Source organism: Mauremys reevesii, linkage group 10, assembly GCF_016161935.1.
Source record: "Mauremys reevesii isolate NIE-2019 linkage group 10, ASM1616193v1, whole genome shotgun sequence".
Lineage (NCBI taxonomy): Eukaryota > Metazoa > Chordata > Testudines > Geoemydidae > Mauremys > Mauremys reevesii.
Window position 1 is genome coordinate 55,770,697 of NC_052632.1, and position 26,506 is coordinate 55,797,202.

The window sequence follows — 26,506 nt, forward strand, 5'->3', positions numbered from 1 at the left end:
AGAAGCCGGGCCAGGCGGGGAAGAAGCGGCGGCCGGGGCCGGGCGGGGAAGAAGCGGGACCCGCCGCCGTCGAAGTGCAGCCCGGTCTTGAGGCCCCTTCTGTTCGGGACCCGCCGCCCGAAGTGCCCGAAGGCCAGCGGCGGGACCCCACCAATTACCGCCAAAGACCGGGCGGCGGGTCCCGCCAGTGTAATTCGTGGCGGGGGCTCCGCCGCGGGTCTTCGGGGCACTTTGGCGGCGGGTCCCGGAACGGAAGGCCCCCCCGCCGCCGAAGACCCCGGGCCCCCGGAATCCTCTGGGCGGCCCTGGAGCAGAGTGGACCCCCCACCCCAGTCTGAAACCCCCTGTGATGTAAGGCCCCAATTCAGTTGTCTATCCCTACTCAGAAAGGCACTGCTATGCGTAAGTAGTTTGCTCTACAGGGATGGATTTAAGTCAGTTCTTAAATGTTTTGCTGAATTTGGGGATAGGAGAGTTCAGACTGGGAGTAGAGGGGGATATCATGTTCATGGCACACACAGAGACATTAGATAATAAAACATAAAACACCCTTGCTGGACGGTGACAACGTAACACTGTGCTATTTCTTATAATTCACCGGAACCCCCAAAACAGAGTGAGACAAAACAGGCTGCTTCTTAAAATAGTGTGACACAATTCACCTCACCTTCTTTTAATCTAGGTAGTCTGCAGACTGCATCTGATCATACACTTCCCTACAGAGTCCCCTGCCTACAAGCAGGACCAGGAAAAAAAACACCTGCATTTTAAGTAGTTTTCAATATACCACACAGGAGGAGACTAACAAATCTGCTGTATTCTGGGTTCTGTTCCTGGTCCTGGATTCCAACTATGTAACTCAAAGATCTCTCTAGACGAGTGGAACCAGAACACGTAATCCAAACAACCTTAGCCTTTCAGGTAGGTCTGATTTGATTTCAGAGAATTCTGCTGGAGCAACCAAGACACAAAAACATTCAGAACAGGGAGCGAAAGGGAAGAAATATCCAAATTCACTCCTAGTTTGTTCACATTTATACACACTGGGCCCTATTGTGGGGGGTAAGTGAGAACAGAATTTGGCCAACTAATTAGAAAAATATATCATTAAAATCTCCAGATTATAAGCAAAATGTCGAATCCTTATTGATTTGTATATGGTGCAGTAATATAAGCCAGGTCACACTATATAATGCAAGAAGAAAATGGCATACAGAGTATAGCTAAGGAGTAATAATTAGGATTCCTGACTTACATCATAATACAAAATAACAAATGTATAAACATTCTATATTCAGTGATTCTTAATCAGGTTTATCGGATTCCTTTCCTGTTGAGGGCAGAAAAATAGACCCCCCTCCCCCAAAAAAAGACTCCAAATTCAGTTCAGTTTGTTACAATCTGCAAAATGGTTCTTTTTATAAAGCCACCAGATGTGCTTCAAATCAGGCCATTTTCAAACAAAAAATATTTGCAGTATAGGCCTGTGACAACTCCCATGTTTGCATGTGTCTGATGCAAAGAGTAAATGACACTGAAATGTGCTGAGAAGCTAACATGAAATCAGCCAATCCAAACTTGTGACAGCACTCCCATTTAATGCCATGGAAAGCTGTTCGCCAGTTGTGTGCAACAGAGACCTGTGGCTACACAGGGAAGGAGTAAAGTCCTAGGGTACAATTTTCAAAGCTGAAGAAGGGACTTGGGGCCACATTTTCAAAGGTATTTAGGCTCCTAAATACCTTTGAAAATCTTCCCCTTGGAATCTCAGTTCCCACTGATTTCAATTCAGTGCATGGGAACTGTCTACCAAATGAAAAGGCTAATTAGAGACAAAGGATGATGTTGTGATTGAGGCGCTAAGCTGGGACTCAGGAGACCTGGGTTCAGTTCTGGGCACTGTCACAAATTTGGGGGCTGATTTTCAAAGGCATAAATGGGAGCTCGGATGACAGTCCAGAGGGAGTCGGTGCCTTGGTGTCTTTGAAAATTCCCCTCTCTTATTACAGCAGAGTCTAGAGGACACAGTCAGGAACGAACACCCCACTGTGCTAGGCGCTGTACACACACAATGAAAAGACAAGTCCCTGACCCAGGGGGTCTTACCATTTGGAGGAACCTTGGCCAAATCATCTAGGGTGGGCTATTCAAATCAGCCTGAGGGAGTTAGGTGCAAGTCCATTGACATGTACTGAAAGTTGGGTATCTAAGGGTACAGCTGCACAGCAGCAGGGAGCATGCTTCCTGGAGTGGGTGGTAGACGGACACGCGCTAGCTCACCTTGAGCTAGTGTGCTAAAAATAGCAGTGTATCTGTGGCGACACAGGTGGTGGCTGGGACTAGCCACCCAAGTACAGAGCCAAGGGGTCTGGCAGGTTTGTACATGGGTGGCTAGCCCAAACTGCTACCTATACTATTGCAGCCACAGTGCTATGTTTAGTGCTAAATCGAGCAGAGCGAACCAACCTACCTTTAGGTTCCTCAGAAAATTCCCGCCTCAATGCTCAGTTCCCCATCAGTCATAACGGGGATAACATGCTTTCCTTGTCCCCACTCTTTGCCTGTCGTGTCTCTTTGTCTGTATAGCGCCCAGCACAACGGGGACCTGAGCTTAGCTGGGGGCTGTGGCTGCTACCCTGATTCAAATGGGGAACATTCAGGAGACTTACCCATAGTGAGCACATTTTACAAACAGCAGAAAGAAGGTAAAAATAAATAAGAAAAGAAAATGAAGCTCCAGGGAAAAATCTATCCGAGCTGACAAGCAGCCCTTTGAATGTGAATGCGAGCTCCAGCACTGCTCATTACAGGGAAAACCAGACACAAACAGCATTGTTTGCCCAATAGATGAAGAGAATGACAGGCAGCTCAGGGGAGATGAAAGCCGCAGACAGGAAACTTTCGCTGCAGCCTATGGATGGTTGCAGGGGAGCGGGGTATCAGGGAACGGCTCTACTGCTACTGGCTCATAACCAAAACCAGCATTAAACAAAACCCACTGTAGGCAGGGCAGCACCTGGGCGGGCCACTGTCTTAAACCAAAAGGGCTTGGCATTAGGGCCGCTGTTCAGCAGCCCAAACCAGGCCTGATCACAGTGAGGCATCTCCAACGCCAGGAGCAGCCATGTGTGACACTGTACAGCGACAAAGGAGGTGCTTGGGCTGTGCTATTTGAGTGAGTGAAGGAGGGAGAAAGGGAGCCAGGCAGGGCTGGGGAATGCGGGGACAAAGGGATAGTTTACCGGGTGCCCAGGCCTGGGGAGGAACCCTGTCTCCTAATACCAGCCCAAAGGGGCAGCCAATGAAACAGAAAGGCAGCACATTCACAGCTGATACAAGGGAATACTGTTAACACAATGCCTTACTAACCTGTGGAACTCACTGCCACACAATAGAACTCAGGCAAAGAGCTTAGCAGGATTCTTGACTTTAGCAAAGCTTTTGATACAGTCTCCCACAGTATTCTTGCCAGCAAGTTAAAGAAGTCTGGGCTGGATGAATGGACAGTAAGGTGGATAGAAAACTGGCTAGATGGTCGGGCTCAACGGGTAGTGATCAATGGTTCCATGTCTAGTTGGCAGCTGGTATCAAGTGGAGTGCCCCAAGGATCGGTGCTGGGGCCGGTTTTGTTCAATATCTTCATTAACGATCTGGAGGATGGTGTGGACTGCACCCTTAGCAAGTTTGCAGATGACACTAAACTGGGAGGAGTGGTTGATATGCTGGAGGGTAGGGATAGGATACAGAGGGACCTAGACAAATTAGAGGATTGGGCCAAAAGAAATATGATGAGGTTCAACAAGGACAAGTGCAGAGTCCTGCACTTAGGACGGAAGAATCCCATGCACCGCTACAGACTAGGGACCGAATGGCTGGGCAGCGGTTCTGCAGAAAAGGACTTAGGGGTTACGGTGGACGAAAAGCTGAATATGAGTCAACAGTGTGCCCTTGTTGCCAAGAAGGTTAATGGCATTTTGGGTTGTATAAGTAGGGGCATTTCCAGCAGATCGAGGGATGTGATCATTCCCCTCTATTCAGCACTGGTGAGGCCTCATTTGGAGTACTGTGTCCAGTTTTGGGCCCCACACTACAAGAAGGATGTGGATAAATTGGAGAGAGTCCAGTGGAGGGCAACAAAAATGATGAGGGGGCTGGAGCACATGACTTCTGAGGAGAGGCTGAGGGAACTGAGATTGTTTAGCCTGCAGAAGAGAAGAATGAGGGGGGATTTGATAGCTGCTTTCAACTACCTGAAAGGGGGTTCCAAAGAGGATGGATCTAGACTGTTCTCAGTGGTAGAAGATGACAGAACAAGGAGTAATGGTCTCAAGTTGCAGAGGGGGAGATTTAGGTTGGACATTAGGAAAAACTTTTTCACTAGTAGGGTGGTGAAGAACTGGAATGGGTTACCTAGGGAGGTGGTGGAATCTCCTTCCTTAGAGGTTTTTAAGGTCAGGCTTGACAAAGCCCTGGCTGGGATGATTTAGTTGGGTTTGGTCCTGCTTTGAGCAGGGGGTTGGACTAGATGACCTCCTGAGGTCCCTTCGAACCCTGAGATTCTATGATTCTATGATTATAAATGTACATGGATAATGAGAATGCCACACCCCCTCCTCCCCGGGTTACCTTAGATACGGAAAAGGAGGCTATAGACTCTGCTGCTTTGGAGCATGAGCTACCCGATGGGGGGACAGGAAGAAACATTCCCTATTCCATAATTGTGCATTGCAGGGTTTTACCTCTTCCTCTGATGCAGCTGGTGCTGGCCACTGTCACAGATAGGAGATAGGATTAGAAGGATCTTGGCTCTGATCCAGTCTGGCAGGTTCTATGTTTCTCTGAGCCTGGGTCAAGGGACAGTCCTGGCTTCATGTCTTGCTGGGGAAGAGTGTGGTGGAAGCCTCTGAGATGCCATCACTCTGCATTGGAAAGCAAATGCTCCATGGGCATGTTGGAGGGCAGCATCTCCAGCCACCCTAAAACAGCTTTTCTCTCAAAGCCCCGCCCCCAACTCCTGTCTGATGGAGCGATGAGACGGTGAGGGGGACAGCATCAGATCTCACAGCTCCCCCTGTCTCAGCGTCCGCCTGCCCTCCCTCCCTAGCCAGGTGCTGCCCCCACTCTCCTTGGCACTGGCCCAGCCTTCACTCTCCAAATACAAGAGGAGGCTTGACATGACCAACTATCCTGTCTGTACTTCCAAAGAGCACTAGACTTCGCCTTCAATCTCAGTGATCTCGCTTTGGGGAGGATCCTGGAGTCAGACGACAGAGGCCTTGCAAGCTGGGGATTGTTTCAAAGGGAGGGGGCTGCTCTCAGAGAGTTTGTTTGGGGCAGATCCCAGCTGGGGTATCATATGCTGTCAACATCTGGCAGCTGAACAGGGACATCTGGGGCCAGCTTTGTAGCTGCCCTTTGCTCTGGCTGTGCCATAAGGAGGGTCTCCGTGAATAGCACCAGCACAGAGAGCCAAGTGCAGAACCACCTCTGCCAGCCTCAGGTCCTCCTTGAGGGAGGGAGGGTGGGATGTGGGGTGGGCTGGAGGAGGCATGGCTGGGGTGGCCCTGCCAATTCTCTTGCAGCCACAACTCCCATAGAAGCCATCGCAGCAAGGGGCTCTGGAGAGGAGGGTGCTCAGGGATGCCCAGCCCTGTGCCAGGGTCCAATCCGCCCCTAAGGCTGCCAACCCTCCAGGATTGTCCTGGAGCCTCCAGCAATAAAGATTAACCTTAAATTAAAGAAACCAGAATTGGCCAACCAGAATTGGGAACCCTATGCCCCCAACCCCCCAGAATCGACCTGTGCTCAGCCCCTGAACTGACTTTGCCTCCTGGAGAGAAAAAGAGGGAGATTCTGGTCTCAGTTCCCCAGGTGTAAATCCGGAGTGACTCCGCTGTCGTGAATGGAGTTTACACGGGGGTCGGGGGGAGCCAGCAGCAGAATCTGTCCCGCGGGGGCAGGGCGGAGGGGAGGCTCGATGCCCAGCGCAGGGCCAGCCGGCGGGACCCGCGGCTCCGGGCAGGCAGGAGGGAGGGGGCGGAGCGAGAGGCCGGCACGGGCGGGGCTGGGGAGGGCGATGCAGGAGCGGCGTGGCGGGGACCAGCCGCGCAGTGCCAGGGATGGTGCCAGGCGCGCAGGCAGCGCTGACCGCCCGCGCCCGCCGCTGCTGCCCGGCAGGAGGTAAGAGCGCGGGGCGGTCCGAGCCCGGGGTCTGTGCTGGGCACAGGCGGGGAGAGCCGGGCAGGACGCCTGGCTCCGCTCCCCAGCTGTGCCACTGCGGGACGGGGCTGCCTGGCAGGTGCCCCGGGCGCTGCCTTCAGCCCCTGGCTCCAGCCGCGCCCGGGGCTTCCCTTCGCAGCCCCCGGCTTTGCTCCGCGCCTCCCCCGGCTCCGGGCTGCGCGCTTGGAAAGGCGCTGGAGTTATCCCCGGGCGGGCCAGGCTTTGCCTGGGGCCGGCTGCTCCCCCCCGGGAACAGAGAACGGGGCTGGTGTCCGATCGGCTGTCAAGGGCTGGAGGACGGGGGCAGAGTAGATAGATCCGCTCCCCCACTCCTCCCCTGCCCGAAGTGAGGCGTTACAGCTGACTTGTGCCAGAGGTTGCCCCGGCCCTGCCCCCTGCTATTTGGTCCTGCTGGGGCCGCCCAGGGGTGGGTTACCCACAGCACAACACCCCCTTGCCACCCCCGATGAGATCTGACAACGGCAGCACCATTGATGGCCCATGGACCCAGGGGATGGACTCTTGCCAGGACAGCTAGCTAGCCAGCTCTGCTTCCAAGGGACAGGCACAGGCGGGCTGGGTGGAATAGACCAAGATTTTTGCAAGCTCTGTAATAGGGGGTGAAGAGACAGAAGTGGCCACAGGATGCCACTGAGCTGGGATGACGAGCCACATGATTGGCCATGGTGCCCTCTGAGGGTGTTCGCAGGAGGCTGGAGAAAGAGACAGCTATCTGGTCAGGCAGGGGGTGGGTGGGACTGGGGGATCTTGGCTAGCTGGGGAAGGACTCTGGTCTTGGTACACTTTAGGACAGTGATCCCCAACCTTTTAGACTGGCGGGCGCCAGATGAAGGACCGTGGCGGCGGTGGAGCATCTGCTGAAATGCTGCCGAATTTCTGCGGCATTTTGGCGGTGACGCCTCTCGACGACGTCACTTGTCAGCAGCAAGCGGCGTCATCGAGAGGCGTCGCCGCCGAAATGCTGCAGAAATTCAGTGGCATTTCGGCGGATGCTCCATCGCTGGCCAGGATGCGGGCGCATTTAGATGCCCCCGCAGGCGCCATGGCGCCCGCGGGCACCGCATTGGGGACCCCTGCTTTAGGACATGGGTGGGCAAACTTTTTGGCCCGAGGGCCACATCTGGGTATGGAAATTGCATGTCAGGCCATGAATGCTCATGAAATTGGGCTTGGGGTGTGGGAGGGGGTGCGGGCTCTCGAGTGGGGCCAGAAATGAGGAGTTGAGGGTGCGGGAGTGGGCTCTGGGCTGGTACAGGGGGTTGGGATGCAGGGGGGGGTGAGGGGTCCGGCTTGGGGTGGAGGCTCTGGGGTGGGGCTGAGGGTGCTCCGGGCTGGGACCAAGGGGTTAGGAGGGCTGGAGGAGGATTAGGGCTGGGGCAGGGGGTTGGAGCATGGAAGAGGACTGCGGTCCCCCCTTCGGCTCCTACGTGGAGGCACAGCCAGGCAGCTCTGCATGCTGCCCCATATGCAGGCACCATCGCTGCAGTTCCCACTGGCTGTGGTACCCGGCCAATGGGAGATGTGGGGATGGTGCTTGGGGTGGGGGCAGTGCGTGGAGCCCCTGGCTGTCCCTACGTATAGGAGCTGGAGGGGGGACATGCTGCTGCTTCCGGGAGCCATGTGGAGCCATGGCATGTGTGGAGTGGGGCAAGCCCCCAACCCCGCTCCCTGGCTGGAGTGTCGGAGCAGGGCAAGCCCCCAATCCCGCTCACCAACGGGAGCTTGAGGGCCAGATTAAAACGTCTGAAGGGCTGGATACGGCTCCCAGGCCACAGTTTGCCCACCCCTGCTCTAAGACAAAGGCTCAGTGGCCTGGGGTACACCATTACACTGGGTTACGTGGGATATGGCTGTACAGTATCTTTAGCAGGCTGGGCTAGGGTACGATTGCCATTAAAAATAGCACCCTGATACTGTGAAAGCAGGGGAAAGAGCCCTGGTTCTGTCAGGGGCTCGGAGGAAGTGGTCAGGAAATGCCCTAGGAAATGGCCTGGGTTGGTTCATCCCTGCACTTTACTCCCACCCTGTTAGGCGCCCCTTAGCTGGCACAGGAAGATCAGGGACCCTTTCCCTTCCCGTCCTGTCGCTCTCTTCCTCTACTGGTCCCTCACTGTGGCAGTCAGGACTCCTGGGCTCTGTTCCTAACTCTGCCATTCACTCAGTGGGCAGCCAGGGGCATGTCACGTCACCCCTTGATGCCTCCAGTGGGGACAATGGGGCCTCCTGGAGGCTCCGGTAACACGGTAAGGTGCTCGGGACAGTATCCCCCATGGAGACAGGATCTGCCTGTGGCTCCAGATCCCCCTTCTCTCTGTTCATTTCTCTCCCGTCCCTCCCACTTCTCCATTCAGGCATAGCTGTGCTTGCTGTCAGAACCAATGCAGGCACGGCCACACCCAACCTACTAAAGCCATTAATCAGACGTGGGTGGTGTGAAATACTTGGAAACCGCTTCACCCAAATCCCCTTGAAGCAGCATGTGGAAGGATGGGCTGGGGATTGAGGTGCTAGAGGGAGACCTGGGCTTAATTCTCTGCTCTGCCACAGACTCCATGTGGGAGCTTGGGTGGGTCATTTAGTCTTGTTGGTGGGACAGATCAGTATTGCCCCAAATGAGGTGCTAACTAGTATCTGAACCACTGGACTAGGGAGGGAGGAAGGGTACCTGGCTATTGAAAAGGATTTAAGGGGTTGTGGGTGTAGCCATGGCCACTGCCATGGCGGGTGGGGGGACACATGAAATGTCTGGGCACATGCTGATACAGTTGCTTTCTGGAGTTCTGGCTGAGAGCTGTAAACCGGGCTCTGATTTTGCTAATAACCCTGCTCAGAAGAGTGTTTATGGGGCCAGGTGTGGCTCTCAGTCACTGCAATGTAAACACACAGGAATGCTATGGGCCCTGGATTTACAAAGGTGTAAGGACAGTCAGAAGCTGACCCATTCTAAGTAAATATAGAGGAGGATGAAATAGGGAGCTGGCTGCTCCTCCCCCTCACACGGCGGCACCGTGGAGTTACCGTTTTATGGAGAAACTCCATTGGGGACAAGTGTGAAACCAGCATGAGCCCCTCCCCCTGCATGAGATGAGAATGTTACACCAGAGGGTGACAGGGCCACACTCCACCTCTCCACCCCCAGGACAATAGCGATTGCTGGTGCCCAACTCTTCCTGGGTGTTCCAGGCTGTGACCATATCTCCCCTCAGTTGAGATCTCTGTGAATTCATGCTGGTCAGTGCCCGCTTGTTCTGCTAGGGCTGTACATGCGATGGAAGCACCCACAGCTGTAGCAAGCTCCTACTCTGCCAGTTTAATTGGCTTTGTTCATGCAGGGAGATCACACTGAGCACAAATAAGGAGGCCTAGTTTTTAGCACTGGCCATCCTGTCTTTGCAAGTCTCTCGCTCCAGCTGATCTCGCCTCCCCCAGTCTCAAATTCATTCATCTCAGCCTTTTTAAAAACCAGAAGAGCCTGAACATGGACCCAGTGCCTTGGTATGAGAGCCAATTGCTCAGGGAGAAAAGCTCCATGTTCAAATCATCAGCTCTGGAGCCCTGGTTGGGAAATTTCTTCCCACTCCACACATTCCTGGCATGAACACACTGGAGCTGGCTGAAGTTTCTTGGACTAAACTTTTTGCCACCTCACCCCACCCCCCTCAAAAAAAAGAGCCAGTTCAGGTTGACTGAAACATTTCGCAGATTTGTATCAAATTTGCTGAATTGTTGGACCAAAAAAAAAAAATTCCCATAGCACCTGAACATTTTGATTTTTCAATTCATAACAATTTTGTTTTGAATTTTACTTTGATTTTGGGGTTTTTTAAAGTTAAAAAACCTGAAAAACTGCATGAAACTTTGTGTGTGTTGGTTTGAATGAAGTATTTTGTTTGACCCCAAACAAATGTTCTCTCAATGTTTTGGCGCTGCCAGTGAATTGAAGAAAATCAGTTACTTGCATAGCTCTAGCACCAACTGACATTTCAAAGGAACATCTGCCCATGCCCAGGAGTGTAGCCCAACTGCCCTCATGCACAGGCACTGACTTTTGCCAGTGGGTGCTCTTCTCTGCCCCCTTCCTTCCCTCCCCCCCACATACGAGAGGTGAGCAGGATCTCGGGGGGAAGAGGTTGAGCGGGGGCTGGGCTTCCGGGCAGAGCTCGGGGGTGGGGGTGGGGGTGGAGAAGATGCTGAGTGGGGGGCACAGCACCCACGCAGTCAGCACCGATGCCGTGGTGGATCACTGTAAGGGCTCGAATCCAGGACCTCAAGTGCTAAAACCACGAGCCTTTAGCATGTGAGCTAAAGGAGTAGCTCCTTTAGTGAATACATATCCTAGACTTTTATCCTTTGTGCACCAGCCACTAGCGAAGGACTCATCACTCACTGAAGAGCAGGTTACAGGTGCATGCCACAAACAAACATGGGACATGCTCACATTTATGTCTAGGCCTTTCTGTCTCAGAGAGATTTGGACCAGTGTAGCTACTTCACTGATGCATTCCTGCAAACCCAGTGTAAACGTGCTGTGCCGTTGTGAAACGGGGCTCACTCTGGTTTCAAACAGCTTCATTGGTGTGGCTACACCTGTACAGTTATCCACAGTATAGACCAGGGTGGCCAAACTCACAGGCCCTCCGAGCAGCATACAACAATCTTCAGAAATTCGAGTACCAGAGCACACCCGCCAGGAGTTGGGACTCCAGCTCCACTCCTGCTGAAGCCTCGAGCCCTGGCAGGTGCGTCCTGTAGGGCTGAAGCCCCAAGACCGTCCTCCCCCCTGGACAGATGCTCCTACCCCACCATCCCACTGCAAGGCAGAGGTTCCAATCTCTCCTCCTCCCCCCGGTCTGGTAGGTGGAGAATGGGGGACGGGTAGGGGGTGGAGGAGGCTTGCAAGCCATACTTGAATGGCTAAAGTTTTCAGGTATCTAAAAGGGTGCCATAAGGAGGAGGGAGAAAACTAGTTCACCTTAGCCTCTAAGGATAGACCAAGAAGCAATGGGCTTAAACTGCAGCAAGGGAGGTTTAGGTTGGACATTAGGAAAAAGTTCCTAACTGTCAGGGTGGTTAAACACTGGAATAAATTGCCGAGGGAGGTTGTGGAATCTCCATCTCTGGAGATATTTAAGAGTAGGTTAGATAAATGTCTATCCGGGATGGTCTAGACAGTATTTGGTCCTGCCATGAGGGCAGGGGACTGGACTTGATGACCTCTCGAGGTACCTTCCAGTCCTAGAGTCCATGAATCTATAAGAGCTGCATGTGGCTTGCAAACCACAGTTAGGCCACCCCTGGTATAGACAAAGCCACATCTGCCTTTCCTTCAACACACACAGCCAGTGAGAGCGGCAGATACAGCCCTATGCTTTTCTGTGCTGATTCTGTTCCCCAGGTGGGGGCAGCAACACTTCAGATAGTTCTAGCGCCTTCCCCAGGAAGAAACCTTGAGAGTTCATCAATTCCCTGAGCGAGGGAGAGAAAACAATGGAGAGCTCTTGACTCTCTGCAGAATTGACAGACAGGACACCGTACCTACTGGGAATGAGATGAAGGTGGGAGACACGCTGTTGCTGCAAACAAGTGTACTGGTACAAACGTTTGCAGAAAGGAGCTAGAGGGAGCTTATGGGTTTGAAATAAGGATTACTGTTTGCAAAGCGTATCCTTGCAGGCTTCCCCCAGCTCCAGCGAGGAAGGACAAGTGGATACATTTTCTTTGCAGAAAGCATCCCACTTCAATAAGTATAGGAGATCAGCTTGTGAGATTTCAAGCTTCTGGATTTAAATGCTAGCCCCAGTTCAATCTCAAACACCAAACCTTAATCCAGAAGCACATGTGCATGTGTCCAAGTACTGTCTACACAGCACGGACACATTCCATTCTCATCATCACTCAGCAGGTCTGGGGCTTATTTTAATCTCAAATAATTTCCCAGCCATTATGGCGGTGCAGAAACCCTTCCAAAGGAGCCTGGTGCAATGCTGTGTAGCCAGACAACCTCTGAGGTGTGAGCTGCCCTCTTTAGTGCAGCCATTAACTCTGAAACCTAATGATCACTTTAAATAGCAACATGGTTGACTACTGCACTGCTGATCCCTTTAGCAGAAACATCTCCCTACTCTGGGATAGGGTAGAGGGCCTCCATTTTGCCCCACTCCCACACACACCTGTCAGATCTCTTAGGGCAGTGCTTCTCAAGCTATCTGATGTGGGGGACCGGCAATTTTTTCCCCCAATGTGCCAGGGACCAGTGCCATATTATTATCCTATTCGATGCTCTTATGAGGAAACTCGCCGCGAATCGTCAGCTGATGGCTCGCGGACCCCACCACTTTGAGAAGCACTGTCTTAGGGGAATCAATCCCTGGGTCCTCACCTTTTCCGGTTAGATGGTCCAATTTCCATACACAATGTTACGCTTTCAGGCTAAGTGACCTGTTTTAGAGGCAGGGAAACCACACAAAACACAAACAAGAAGAGCAAAGTTGCCATGTGTGAGAGAGCAAGCGCCCATGCCTCTACAACCCACTGCATCGGCTGGAGCTGCCCCTACGGACAGGCCAACCCCTTTACATCCACTGTCGGGGAGAGGCATTTATAGCCCTGTGTTTTGTGGTTCTACAGTTAATCTAGCAGAGCAGGGGTGAGGGAGGAGGGAAACCACACTGTGTATTTATGTAGTGTAATAAAACTCCCTGGCTTTGCGAGTGTGTTGATTTACCACGGGAGTCTCATTGCTGGAGTGGGAATGCTGCTCTCCTGTAATCAGTCAGGCTGTCTGGGAGGAAGAGCTGCTGCAGAGGCCAGTGTGCGTAGATCCCAGCTACTCCATTCCAGAACAGGAGAGCCCTGCTTTCTTTGTGCTGGGGGCAGGCAGGGCATCGCTGTCTTTCCAGGAGCGCATCCCGGTGCGTGCTGCAGCTTGATCCCGGATTCAGAGGCATAGGGGAAAGAATTGAGAGCAGAGGCTCAGAGACACTGGCTTTGTTAAGACAGAGCTCAGTCTCATGCTGTGTGTTCCCCGAGCCAATAGTAACTAGCAGATTCTGCTGAAGAGCACTTGGCCATAGAGTTGCTAATGGGGTCTCATCCTCCCAGTCTGGTCAGACAGAGTCAAGGGCTCTGGCTACTCTCTTCCTCATTAAGATCTCTTCCCTTTCTCTCCCTCTGCACCCGCCAGGTGTCCTGCATCTCCCCTGAAGGCAGGATGACAGAGCACGAGGACTTTGCCAGCCTGGCTGGGTACTGGAACGCCTCGGACAGCTCTCAGTTCAGCCCTGCCAGTGTCATCATCCCAGTGGTCTTCTCCCTCATCTTCCTCCTGGGCACGGTGGGCAACAGCTTGGTGCTGGCAGTGCTGCTGCGCAATGGCCAGATGGGCCACAACACCACCAACCTCTTCATCCTCAACCTCAGCCTGGCCGACTTCTTCTTCATCATCTTCTGCGTCCCCTTCCAGGCCACCATCTACTCGCTGGAGGGCTGGGTCTTTGGCTCCTTCATGTGCAAGGCCGTCCACTTCTTCATCTACCTCACCATGTATGCCAGCAGCTTCACGCTGGCTGCCGTCTCAGTGGACAGGTAAGCAAGGCCGAAACCTGCCATGGGGCTGCTGGGCCCTACCAGATGCCCTGTGCCTGGCCTCAGGAGCTGGGAGGCTCAGAGAATGGGGAAAAGGGGGCTCATCACCCCCAGGTCAAACCCAGCTTGCACCAGTAATGGCCTAACGCTGTCCCTATGTGGTCTGTGCCAAAAGGGTTGGAGGGACTTAGTACAGGTCCTGTTAGGTGTCCCCTTCACAACCCACGTTCTTACAGGCCAAAGAGAGAGAGCCGCTGCACTCTGTACCTAGAAGTGGCCCTGCCAGGTCAGGTGGGCAGGGAAGCTTGTGTTGCCACTGCCTGTGTTTTTCTAGAGGAAGGATGGGCTAGTGATTAGGACATTAGCCTGGCATGTGGAGGACTGGATTCAATTCCTTGCTTTGCCACAGACTCCATGTGTGACCTTGGGCAAATCACTTAGCCGTTCTGTGCCTCAGTTTCCCCATCTCTGCAATGGGATAATAGTAGTGCCCTCCTTCACAGGATAAATACATGAAAGCGTGCGAGGTACTCAGCTAACCTGGTATTAGGGGCCAGATAAAGTGCCTAAGATAGATAGATTCTAGCTCTGTGGGTTAACAGAGGACTTGCCTTTCTACCACAGTCAGACCATCACTGAAACACACTGACAGATGATCAGTTTAGAAGCCCCAAGATTTCTGCCAATAATACATTGCACACACGGTGCATTCAAACTGGGGGCCAAGCTCAGTTCCTGGTGTGATCAGCAATGATTCAGTTGTCTCCAGTGCAGGTGTGCCTGCTTATAACAGGGCCAAATCTGGCCCTAGCTCTGTCTAATAAGGGACCCAGTGTCATATCACAAAAATATTAGGCCAGATCCTTAGCTGGAGTAAGGCAGCCAAGCTCCCCTGACATTAGCAGAGTGATGCTGATTTGCACTGGCTAGGGATCTGGCCCATTCTGCCTTAAATACAATTCAGTGTGTGCGTTCAATGCAGAATTCTGAAAGTAAGTTTTGGTTCATGCTGCGAATTGGGCCCTGATTCTGATTGCATGTGGACATTCAGCAACATAGCTGTATTGACTGTAGCTGAGCTATTCCTCATATATACCTGTGTAGCAGATCAGAATCAGGTCAATTGGTTTGCGAGAGGGCATCTGCCCAGTTTTGGCTGCACTGCCCCGACTTCACCCCTACGTGCAAAACAGTGGGGGTAAGTACATGTTCTTTCCATGGATCATGCTTTGGCTTGGTTGGATCACCTCATTTTTCCTGTTTGTTACATTCACTGCTGGTGGGGGTAAGGATGGCAAATTACCCCTGTAATTAAGAAACCCACATTGATATCAGGGACTGAAGATAGAAAGGTGTCAAGAGTCCTGCAGCCAATACATCAATTGGTGCTGTATAAATACTTACAGATCGATCGAGCTAGTCCATGCCTCAGTTTCCCTATCTGTAAAATGGAAATAATGATACTGAACTTCTTTGTAAAGCACTCTGAGATCTACTGATCTCTATCAAGGCTATATTCTATATAAAGGTAATTAATGACTATTCCTATCTTACCTTACATATCACCTCTCTTTCTGAATGAGCCCAAAGTACTTCCCAAGCTATATAGGAAGCACTATTACTAATCAATTGGAATTCTTTGAGGGGGTCAACCACCATGTGGACACGGGTGATTCAGTGGATATAGTGTACTTGGACTTTCAGAAAGCCATTGACAAGGACCAAAGGCTCTTAAACAAAGTAGGCAGTCATGGGATAAGAGGGAAAGTCCTCTCATGGATCAGTAGCTGGTTAAAAGATAGGAAACAAAGGGTCAGTTTTCACAGTGGAGAGAGGTAAGTAGTGGGGTCTCCCAAGGATCTGTATTTGGACCTGTGCTGTTCAACATATTCATAAACTATCTGGAAAAACGGGTGAACAGTGAGGTGAACAAGTTTGCAGATAATACAAAATCACTCAAGATAATTAAGTCCAAAGCTGACTGGAAAGAGTTACAAAGGGATCTCACAAACCTGGATGACTGGGTAACTAAATGGCAGATGAAATTCAAAGCAATGCACATTGGAAAACATAATCCCAACTATACATACAAAATGATGGGGTCTAAATTAGCTGTTACCGCTCTAGAAAGAGATCTTGGAGTCACTGTGGATAGTTCTCTGAAAACATCCACTCAATGTGCAGTGACAGTTGAAAAAGCTACTGGAATGTTAGGAGGTTTAGGAAAGGGATAGAGAAGACAGAAAATATCATAATGCCATTGTATAAATCCACGGTACGCCCACACCTTGAATACTCTGTGCAGTTCTGGTTGCCCCATCTCAAAAAAGATTTATTAGAATTGGAAAAAGTACAAAGAAGGGCAACAAAATGATTAGGGGTATGGAACAGTTTCCATCTGAGATGAGATTAAAAAGACTGGGATTCTTCATCTTAGAAAAGAAACAACCAAGGGGGGATATGTAGGAGAACCAGGGGTCACCCAGTGATATTAATAGTCAGGTTTACAACAAACATAAGAAGTACTTCTTCACACAACACACAATCAACCTGTGGAACTCATTGCCAGGGGAGGTTGTGAAGACCACAAGTATAATTGGATTCAAAAAAGAATTTGGTAAATTCCTGGAGGAGAGGTCCATCAATGACTGTTAGCCAAGATGGTCAGGGACACAACCCCATGCTCTGGATGTCCCTAAGCCTCTGACTACTTAGGGGACTGGGTGATAGGGGATGGATCATTTGATGAACTTCCCTGTTCAGTTCATTCCCTCAGAAGCATCTGGCACTGGCCACTGTCAGAAGACAGGCTACTGGGCTAGATGGACCATTGGTCTGACCCAGTATGGCTGTTCTTATGTTCACTTCACTCAACACTGAAATACCACCCCTTCTATAGGAATGTCTCCAGCAGTTATTGGTATTACTGTAGTGCCAGGAACCTAGCTAGGGACCAGGATCCCATTGTGCTAGGTGCTGTCTGGGGGTAAGAAGAGTGGAATAGCATCCCCAACTGAAAAGACAAGGGGCATTAAGATAGCCCAGAACTGGACCAGGACCTCAGGGACACAGACCCAGCACTCCTGAGAAAGAAGTTGAGAGAACGTTGATAATCAAACGTAGCCAGGTGCTTAGTTTTATATCTGATAGTGACTGATAAATCACTAGGACCACTTCCCACAGCACTTACTGTGAGCCATCTTTGGAGGTCTCCCACCCAAGTACTGGCTCAAAGCTGACCCCAGGTAGCTTGTGAGATCAGACTGAAGCCTATGAGGGGATATGGCTCATGGTACCTCACTGCAGATGGAAAGTAAGAGTTCAAGGAGTTGCAGTGGGAGACAGCATCTCTTCAGCTAGCTCAGAACCAGGGACAGTCTCTTAAAACCCCTACAGCTCCCCAGCATGTTCCCTGGCACAGCGTTCTGCCCACCTGGTTTCAGGTTATTCTCCCCGGCTCCTGCTACATAGCGTTGCTGCTGAAGAATGTTGCTGTGTTCCACCCTAGAGGTGGCTGCACTTCAGCGCAGGATGAAGCCATCCTTGTACCTTGTCTGGGAAATGTTTTGGAGCTTTCCAGATGGACGATACAGCAGCGACAAGCTACGCTACTGCTTGGGGTGACCCTTTGTGCCGGTGGGGTTATTGTCCTTGGCTGTCGGCTGTGCTCTGTTGCCAGGGATGAACTCCTAAGGCACAGCACGTGGCAATGAGCATCGGTTCCAGTTTGATGAGGACAGGCTTAGACTGGAGCAGTGAAGGGCTTGTGCCTGCACTGACATCTACTCCCCCTTCCCCGCAGTCTCCTGTCCACAAGTCAGCTAGGATCCCAGCTGTCTCCCTTCCTAGCTGTCACCCGCACCAGGGCCCTGCAGGGACTGTCATACTGAACATGTTTCAGCTCTCCTGGGGTGCTGCAGACAGATGTTCCCACTCGGCCGCTCTCCTTGCTGATGTGTGTGCAGGAGCCGAGCGCAGCGCTCCTCCTCCACGCCGCTCTGCTCTCTCAGCCTCCCGGGCTTGCTGGAGAGCCAGGAGCAGCACTTTGCATTGTGTGGTTTAACTTGGAGGTTCACTGGCGCAGTGCCAGGGGAGAACAGACAGGCAGCAAACTGCCGCTAGGATATTTATCGGCCCCAGAAACCAGCCCAACACTGAGAGGAAGAGTCGTCATTTCTGGCACCTCCAGCTCCCCTCCTCTGGGCCAGTGTAGTCAAGATCCCAGTGAGCAGATCTGCCTACCTCCGGGCCAGCTCCAAACCTCATGGAAATCAATGGAACGACTCCCACTGACCTCCCAGGGCTGTTGATTGCGACCCATATCCCTACACCTATCTCATCCCTGACTTGTCCAAGAATGCAAGGACCCGAAGGCCTCAAACCAAGGCTCAGGGCTGGGCCTGAGTTTGATCAGATCCCAGTCTCATTCTCAGCCAGGCAGAGGCATAATCTCTTCCTTTCAGCAGAGGAGGGACCCTGTGTTAGCATGGGCTGCCATGTGAGGGGTTTGAGGCTGGGACCTGTGTTTGGTCCTGCCCTCCCCTGCTCCAGCTGGGCATGAGAGAGCCAGGGAGGGAACATGCTCTATCTCTGGGGAGAGGGAGCATCGTGTGTGACTCCTGAGTGGCCTCCCCAACCTCACCTCTCCGGCTAGTGCTCAGGGAACTAGGCAGAGCCCTCTTTGTCTGGAGGGAAAGGGAAGGGACCTGGGTTAGAAAAATATGGCTGTCCAGGAAGAATCCCACTAGGAATCAAAATGCTGCCCTACACAGGGCCGTATTCTGAATGGCTTTGGCAGGGCGAGGCCCCTTCCTTAGTGATGTCACACGCATTTGCTGAGGCTGGATGTAGGCAGAAGGAGAGAGAGGGAACCACTGCCACAGGACAGCAGGAATCCCACAGCGACTGCGTGTCCAAGGCAGAGTCCTCTGCACCCCTAACCGCTGCCTGTTTGGTTTCATCTCCAGGTACCTGGCCATCCGCTACCCACTGCGCTCCCGGGAACTGCGGACCCCCTGCAACGCGGTTGCTGCCTTGGCTGTGATCTGGGGCCTCTCTGTGATCTTTGCTGGTCCATACCTGAGCTACTACGACCTGATCGAGTGGGAGTCCAGCTACATCTGCATGCCCGGCTGGGAGGAGTGGAAGCGCAAGATCATGGACACCAGCACGTTTGCTTTTGGCTACGTGATCCCCGTGCTGATCGTCAGCCTCTCCTACACCAGGACCATCAAGTACCTGTGGACGGCCGTGGACCCCCTGGAGGATATGTCAGAGTCCAAGAAGGCCAAGCGGAAGGTGACCAAGATGATCATCATAGTGACCATCCTCTTCTGCCTGTGCTGGCTGCCCTACCACGTGGTGATCCTGCGCTACCTCTATGGGGACTTCCCCTTCAACCAGGCCACCTACGCCTTCCGGCTGCTCTCCCACTGCATGGCCTACGCCAACTCCTGCCTCAACCCCATCGTCTACGCCCTGGTCTCCAAGCACTTCCGCAAGGGCTTCAAGAAGGTCTTCAGCTGCCTCCTGAGGAAGAAGGCCCGCAACAAGGTCCATGTGGTGCACGCTGCCCACACGGTGCCTGGCTTTGAGGCAGGCTCCACTGAGGTATCCCAGATGAACGAGGAGAACAACGGGCAGCAGGATGGGTGTGAGCTGGATGCAGGATCCCTCATGGTCCAGTCAGGCTCCTCCAGGCCCCTTCACCTCTCCTAGCAGCGAGGCTCCATCCTCTTGGGCAGCCATGCTGTGTTGCCAGTGGCAGGGAGAGGCCTCTCCTTCTCACTGGATGATGGAGAGGACACGAGAGACAGCCCCAGAGAATCCCACTCCTACCCCTGGACTTAAATTTCTCCTGGCGTTTCCTGAGCACTGCATCAGAGCCCCCCAGACAGCGTCCAAGAATGGGCCTGCCCGTGGGAGGGACCAGACCCCGGCTCACACTGGGGCAGGTCACGGGGTCTAAAGCTCATTGGACCCCTTCTTTGCGAATGGAGCAGAGACTGACAACACCAACCCATCTCCTTTGATTGCATCTGGTTTGGCTGTCAGTGCTCTCTGCTCCTTAATTCCTGCCTTACCCACTAACACCCACCACTGTCTTGCTCTAGTGTAGTCCCGTCTAGGCAGTCCTGCTTTTTGCCTCATTTATGTGGCTTCTCAGGGTGCAAACATTCCCTCCCATCTCTAGCTCATGACACTGTCTGGAGGCAGATTCCCAACCCTCTGTTCCATCTATCACAGGCGAGGAGAGAGCACGGAAACGCAGCAGGCAAAGCTGCCTGGGCCTGCTCTAGCCATGCTTTCAAACACGCCCTGGGGGAACAGACAGGGCTGGCCCATCCCTCAGCCTCTGCTTGGGGCACTGTTTGTACCACTCCATTTGCCATGTGCATTTGCAACTGCCCCACTGACTTCGTTGTACCAGCCACATGCTTGTCCCTTTGCACGCAGGCCTTGGCCATGTGCTCATCTTTTGATCCATGATACCTGCCCACCTACTCCCCCACCCACCCTGTGCAGCACAACCCCTACTCTCCACACACCATATGCATGGTGTTCACCTGGCAATACCTGCCATGAGGTCACCACTTGACACTGTCCCAGGTCTAGGTGCTGGGAGCATCATAGCACAGCCCTTGTGTGTGAGCTGCTCGTTTCCCCTGCGCTCACTGTGTGACCTTCATCAATCCTTGTGTTCTGCATAGCAGGTGGGACCACAGAGTGCAGACAGGCCAGAATCTATGCTGGTTTATTGACTATGCCCTGGCCAAGACAGTCACCATAACCGGCGTGCCCCTAAAGCATGTTGTATTCACGGCATGGGTGCACAGCTGCCCGTGCGAGCCTGGTTCTGGTGCTCACCATTCCAGCGTAAGGGGCTCTCCTTCGCACATGGAGCGCTGGGGTCTGCGTGAGGGAGACGGGGCTGTACATACTGTAGAGGTGTCTTTCTAACCCCTAGCAAATAAACATGGTTTCCTAAATTGGGAAGCGACAGGGCCTTTGTCGATATTCTTTGTGGGATGGGCCCCAGCTGCAAAAGCCAAACCTGGGTTTGGCTCCCGCAAGGTAAAAAGGAAAACAGGAGATGGCCCTTTGAGCACTGAATCAGCCCCTTCCCCTCCACCTCATTTCTCTCCACCCAGCCCCCAGGAGTGCTGGATCCCTGGGCAGGTAGCCCGGGGGGTAGGGAATAGATGGCACTGCTTTGTGAGAACCCTGTGCTTGGCCCATGCCATGTTGTGTGGATCAACCCCTCCCTGGCCCCCACAGTGCATGGCAAAGTGCTTTCGTCAGATCAGAGACTTTTCAGTCTCCTGCCAGCCTTCATCTGTGCAAAGCGCAGAGTGCACCGAGCTAGCAGACACCCTCAGGGCCTCTTCCTCACCTGGTGTAAATCAGAGCTCTGCCGAGCTACACCAGCTGAGGATCTGGCCCATTGGCTCTGCTATCCACTCAGCCCTTCATCCTATGGCTACAGCTCCCTTGCCTTCCTGACACAAGCACAGTTAGCTGACAGCCTGGCTGGCAGCCAGGGAAAGCTGGCTCTAGATCCCGAGAAGGCGTCTGTGGGATAGGCAGCTTCCCAGCATAGTGACCCGCACTAGGATAGAGGAGCCCAGGGTTGAGGTGTTCCCGCAGGACCCTGGCTGTTCAGGCTCAGGAGTGGGGGCAATCACAAAGCTCAAGGGGGTTGGGGACAGGGGTTGTTGGAGCAGGAGGGGTTGTTGCCAGCTGCTTTCTTTCCCTGTTTCTTGGATGCCATAAATCACGCTCACCCCATACCTCAAAGAGCCAATTGGAGCAGCACCTTCTGTGAAGCATGGTGAGAACCGGTGCAGAGGCCTCTGGGGCACTCCTAAGGTGGAGTAACTGAGAGTGACTGAAAGTGGGGTCATGTTATAATCGGGGGAAAGACACCCAGAAAGGAGAAGGGTCAATGGCAGAGGTGGGACTAGAACCCAAGTCTCCCAACTCCCAATACTGGGCTAACCCAGCTGCCGTTCAAAGCCGTGAGGGGACCATTTCCCAGGGCCGGCTCCAGACCCCAGCGCGCCAAGCGCGCGCTTGGGACGGCATTTTGCCGGCAGGGCGGCACCCGGCTCCGGCGGACCTTCCGCAGTCATGCCAGCGGATGCTCCACCGGAGCCGCAGGACCAGCGGAACCTCCACAGGCATGTCTGCAAGAGGTCCCCCGGAGCCGCGGGACTGGCGACCGCCAGAGCGCACCCCGCGGCGCGCCGCCCTGCTTGGGGTGGCGGGATTCCTAGAGCCGCCCCTGCCATTTCCCTTCTGCAAATGGGTCGTCTGCTGATTCAACTGCCATACACTCCCCCACCCCGCAGAACAGGGCCTCTCCAGTGCCATGGCCCCTCCACAGGGTCACAGGCTGCGAAGGGAAGGCAGAGAAGAAAGGCCCAGATGAACTAGGCCAGCCGACAAGAGGGGCCATGTGCCATGGAAGGCACATGGCTGGCAAGCACTCAGTGAAAGAGAGCAGAGAGAAAGGCAGGGGCAGTAATTACTCCAGTTGGCTGGTACAGTCAAGCAGGCCCCATAGCAGCAGCACGCACTCCCCACTACTACTCAAGGAGAGAGCAGTAGTAACTGGGTCAGCAGTGGTGAGAGACGCAGGGTCCCCGCTCAGCATCAGGCCAGAGCTGCTGGCAGCGTGCAGATGCCTCTCCGTCTTAATGCACCATCCAGTTAAAACAGTCTAGCATGGTGCAGTTCAGAGGGCAGCCCAGCCCCAGCGCAAAGCCCCACTCACTGCTGCTGGTCCCAACAGGCTGTGGAACAGAGCAGCCAGTCGAGCACCGTGCTGGGTCCTTCAGCTGAGCCCACCAACAACCAGTTGGGGCTGTTGACATTTCAACTGAGGATGTCACAGCACCACTGCCCTTCAACAGCCCGTTCCCCCTCCCCCCCTTCCAGACAGTCTCATGCATGTAGGGTGACCAGATGACCTGATTTTATAGGGACATTCCTGATTTTTGGGTCTTTTTCTTACATAGGCACCTATTACCCCCCACCTCCTGTCCCGATTTTTGACACTTGCTGTCTGGTCAGCCTACATGCATGCCCCCCCACTCCAAGACACACTGCACCACGCACAATGTGTGTTCACACACACTGGATCCCCTTCACCCTGACAAACGCATACGCACAACACTGCCCTGGCTCTCACCTCCTTCACATGGGAGGGGTCTGGGCCTGGGCCTGACAAAACATACACTGTGCCCCTATGCACACAGGCATATTCACACACCCACCGATGAGCACTGGAGACAGACACTATACAAACCCATTCATGCGCCGACACCCTGATGTATGTCCACAGGCAACCTGCCCCTCACCTCTGCAGGTAATATGCAACACGCCCTGAAAAACTACCCAGGCAGAGAGTGGCACCTGAGACACCACTTGGAAACGCACACACACTCCCCACCCTACTCACACACACCACACTGAAACCCAGCTCCTTAGCGACGCAGGTACAGTACTTCCAGCTAGTCAACCATTCCCACCCCAGCATACAGGGAGACACCCACCACCAGTCTGCTCCTCAGACACACACCTGTGATGTCAGGCATGCAGGACAAACGGAGCCCATTGCAGACCTCAGCATCTCTCTTTGTAACACTCCTGGGCGTCGCAGTGGTGCCTCCTTGCTTCAGCCCGACTCCAAAAGATAACCCTCACCTGCACCATCTGATCAGCAGCTCTCTTTTGGTTGGCCTGTCTCCTTTGCCCTTCTCTTCAAAACACTCAGCGGGTTTCACTCGAATCCCTCACAAGCACAGTGACTGATATTTAACCCCTCGTCACCTGCAAAATCCGCTCCTTTCATTTCCCCCGTTTGCTACCTCCACAGATTTTGTCAAAGCCCCTTGGAGGGTCAAAGAGAAGTGGGTGCTGAAGAGCAATGGGAGCTGCTAGTGTTTGGTCTGTATGAGATTCACCCCAGCACAAGGCCTGGGACCACAGGACTCCAGTGATGTGGCTGGGCCCCTGCCCAGGGGACAATTTCTCCCTCCCAGGAGCACAGGGATAGGAAAGATCAATCTCCACTGAGCTGGGCTCTCAGAGATGGTGCTCAAAGCCCTCGGCACCCCCATGTTATAAAGGTAGGGCTTTATGAGCACAGGCAGACACTCAACCTACCTCTGCCGGGGGGAGGTGCAGATGTTATGGCTTCTCTTGGCAGAAAGGCTAATTAAACAGCTGATAATTAATAACACCAGGTTCCCAGAGAGGGTACGGCTGGGTCCGAGAGATTTATTAGGAGTCAGCTGCTTTATGGATTGGAAAGAAGATGTGAATGGCCTGGCTCCAGAACTGAGAGCTGCATGGTGACCTCTCCAGATTCCTTTTTGTTTTTACAAATGCGCCCCCACCCCGCAGGCAGAGGTGTCTCCACAGCAAACTGCACAGTCAAGTAGCTTTAATTAACTGATGAGCGGCTTGTAGAGACAACCTAGAGCTGCTGGGTAAAGAGACAGAGCAGTGCCTCAGGAGGCATGTTATTACTGAGCTGCTCAGAAGCTCCCTAATTAAAGCTGAAACCCGCTCCAGGCCCTATAGAGTCAACTTCCCTCTAGCTTGGGTGGGTGGGGGAGGGAGGGGAATGAAACCCCCCACCTTTGAGCCCAATAAATGTTCTGGCTCGCTCCCACGCCATTGGACTATTGCTGGGCAGAGCTGGGAGGAAGTTACTCCAGAGGCAAGTGATGAACCCTTCTGCCAGGTGGAATTGGCAGCAACAGGGGCCGGGTTCAATACCGAAGAATTCCTTTTGACAACACAACCCAGAACCGGTTCAAGTCCCAACCCAGTAAAACTAAACACCAGCCCTGGGCACCACCAAGCGGCAACAACACTTCCCCTCTCACAAGCACCAAGTCTGTGTAGGGAAAAGAAAACTTTTAATAAAAGGGGAAAGGAGCCTGGCATTAATTTGAGAAAACACCACAAGCATGAATCGAAAACATGTGACCATGAGCAAAACACCCACCTCAGAGTATGTGGGGCAGTGTCCTTTGCCTCAGTCTCTCACAAGGCGAGAGTCTGCTATAGACCAGCAGACCAGGGGGATGATGTGGATGAGACTTTCTTCCGGCAACTAACAGAAATTACTAGATCGCAGGCTCTGGTTCTCATGGGAGACTTTAATCACCCTGATATCTGCTGGGAGAGCAATACAGCGGTGCACAGACAATCCAGGAAGTTTTTGGAAAGTGTAGGGGACAACTTCCTGGTGCAAGTGCTGGAGGAACCAACTAGGGGAAAAGCTCTTCTTGACCTGCCGCTCACAAACCGGGAAGAATTAGTAGGGGGAGCAAAAGTGGAATGGGAACCTGGGATGCAGTGACCATGAGATGGTTGAGTTCAGGATCCTGACACAAGGAAGAAAGGAGAGCAGCAGAATACAGACCCTGGACTTCAGAAAAGCAGACACTGACTCCCTCTGGGAACTGATGGGCAGGAACACCTGGGAGAATAACATGAGGGGGAAAGGAGTCCAGGAGAGCTGGCGGTATTTTAAAGAATTCTTATTGAGGTTGCAGGAACAAACCATCCTGATGTGTAGAAAGAATAATAAATATGGCAGGCGACCAGCTTGGCTTAACAGTGAAATCCTTGCTGATCTTAAACACAAAAAAGAAGCTTACAAGAAGTGGAAGATTGGACAAATGACCAGGGAGGAGTATAAAAATACCGCTCAGGCATGCAGGAGTGAAATCAGGAAGGCCAAATCACACTTAGAGTTGCAGCTAGCAAGAGATGTTAGGAGTAACAAGAAGGGTTTCTTCAGGTATGTTAGCAACAAGAAGAAAGGAAAGTGTGGGCCCCTTACTGAATGAGGGAGGCAACCTAGTGACAGAGGATGTGGAAAAAGCTAATGTACTCAAGGCTTTTTTTGCCTCTGTCTTCATGAACAAGGTCAGCTCCCAGACTGCTGCACTCTGCAGCACAGCATGGGGAGGAGGTGACCAGCCCTCTGTGGAGAAAGAAGTGGTTCGGGACTATTTAGAAAAGCTGGACTAGCACAAGTCCACGGGGCCAGATGCGCTGCATCCGAGGGTGCTAAAGGAGTTGGCGGATGTGACTGCAGAGCCATTGGCCATTATCTTTGAACACTCATGGCGATTGGGGGAGGTCCTGGATGACTGGAAAAAGGCTAATGTAGTGCCCATCTTTAAAAAAGGGAAGGAGGAGGATCTGGGGAACTACAGGCCAGTCAGCATCACCTCAGTCCCTGGAAAAATCATGGAGCAGGTCCCCAAGGAATAAATTCTGAAGCACTTAGAGGAGAGGAAAGTGATCAGGAACAGTCAGCATGGATTCAGCAAAGGCAAGTCATGCCTGCCTAACCTAATTGCCTTCTATGAAGAGACAACTAGGGCTGCGGATGATGGGGAACCAGCCGAGGTGTTATTCCTTGACTTTAGCAAAGCTTTTGATACAGTCTCCCACAGTATTCTTGCCGACAAGTTAAAGAAGTATGGGCTGGGTGAATGGACTATAAGGTGGATAGAAAGCTGGCTAGATCGTCGGGCTCAATGGGTAGTGATCAATGGCTCCATGTCTAGTTGGCAGCCAATATCAATGGCTCCATGTCTAGTTGGCAGCCGGTTTCAAGCGGAGTGCCCCAAGGGTCGGTCCTGGGGCCGGT

General features: G+C 52.8%; 1 protein-coding gene across 2 annotated transcripts; it reads left to right on the plus strand.

Moving 5' to 3' along the window:
- The first annotated feature begins 6,122 nt into the window (after positions 1-6,122).
- On the plus strand, positions 6,123-20,785 carry LOC120373715 (galanin receptor 2b-like). 2 transcript variants are annotated; one of them, XM_039492509.1, is made up of 3 exons: positions 6,123-6,180; positions 13,424-13,824; positions 18,792-20,785. In XM_039492509.1, the coding sequence occupies exons 2-3, from the start codon at positions 13,451-13,453 to the stop codon at positions 19,540-19,542; spliced, it is 1,125 nt and encodes a 374-aa protein (XP_039348443.1). In that variant the 5' UTR covers positions 6,123-6,180; positions 13,424-13,450; the 3' UTR covers positions 19,543-20,785. The 2 variants fall into 2 exon arrangements, with proteins under 2 accessions (XP_039348443.1, XP_039348442.1); XM_039492508.1 differs by lacking the exon at positions 6,123-6,180 and adding an exon at positions 13,138-13,151.
- Positions 20,786-26,506: the final 5,721 nt, after the last annotated feature.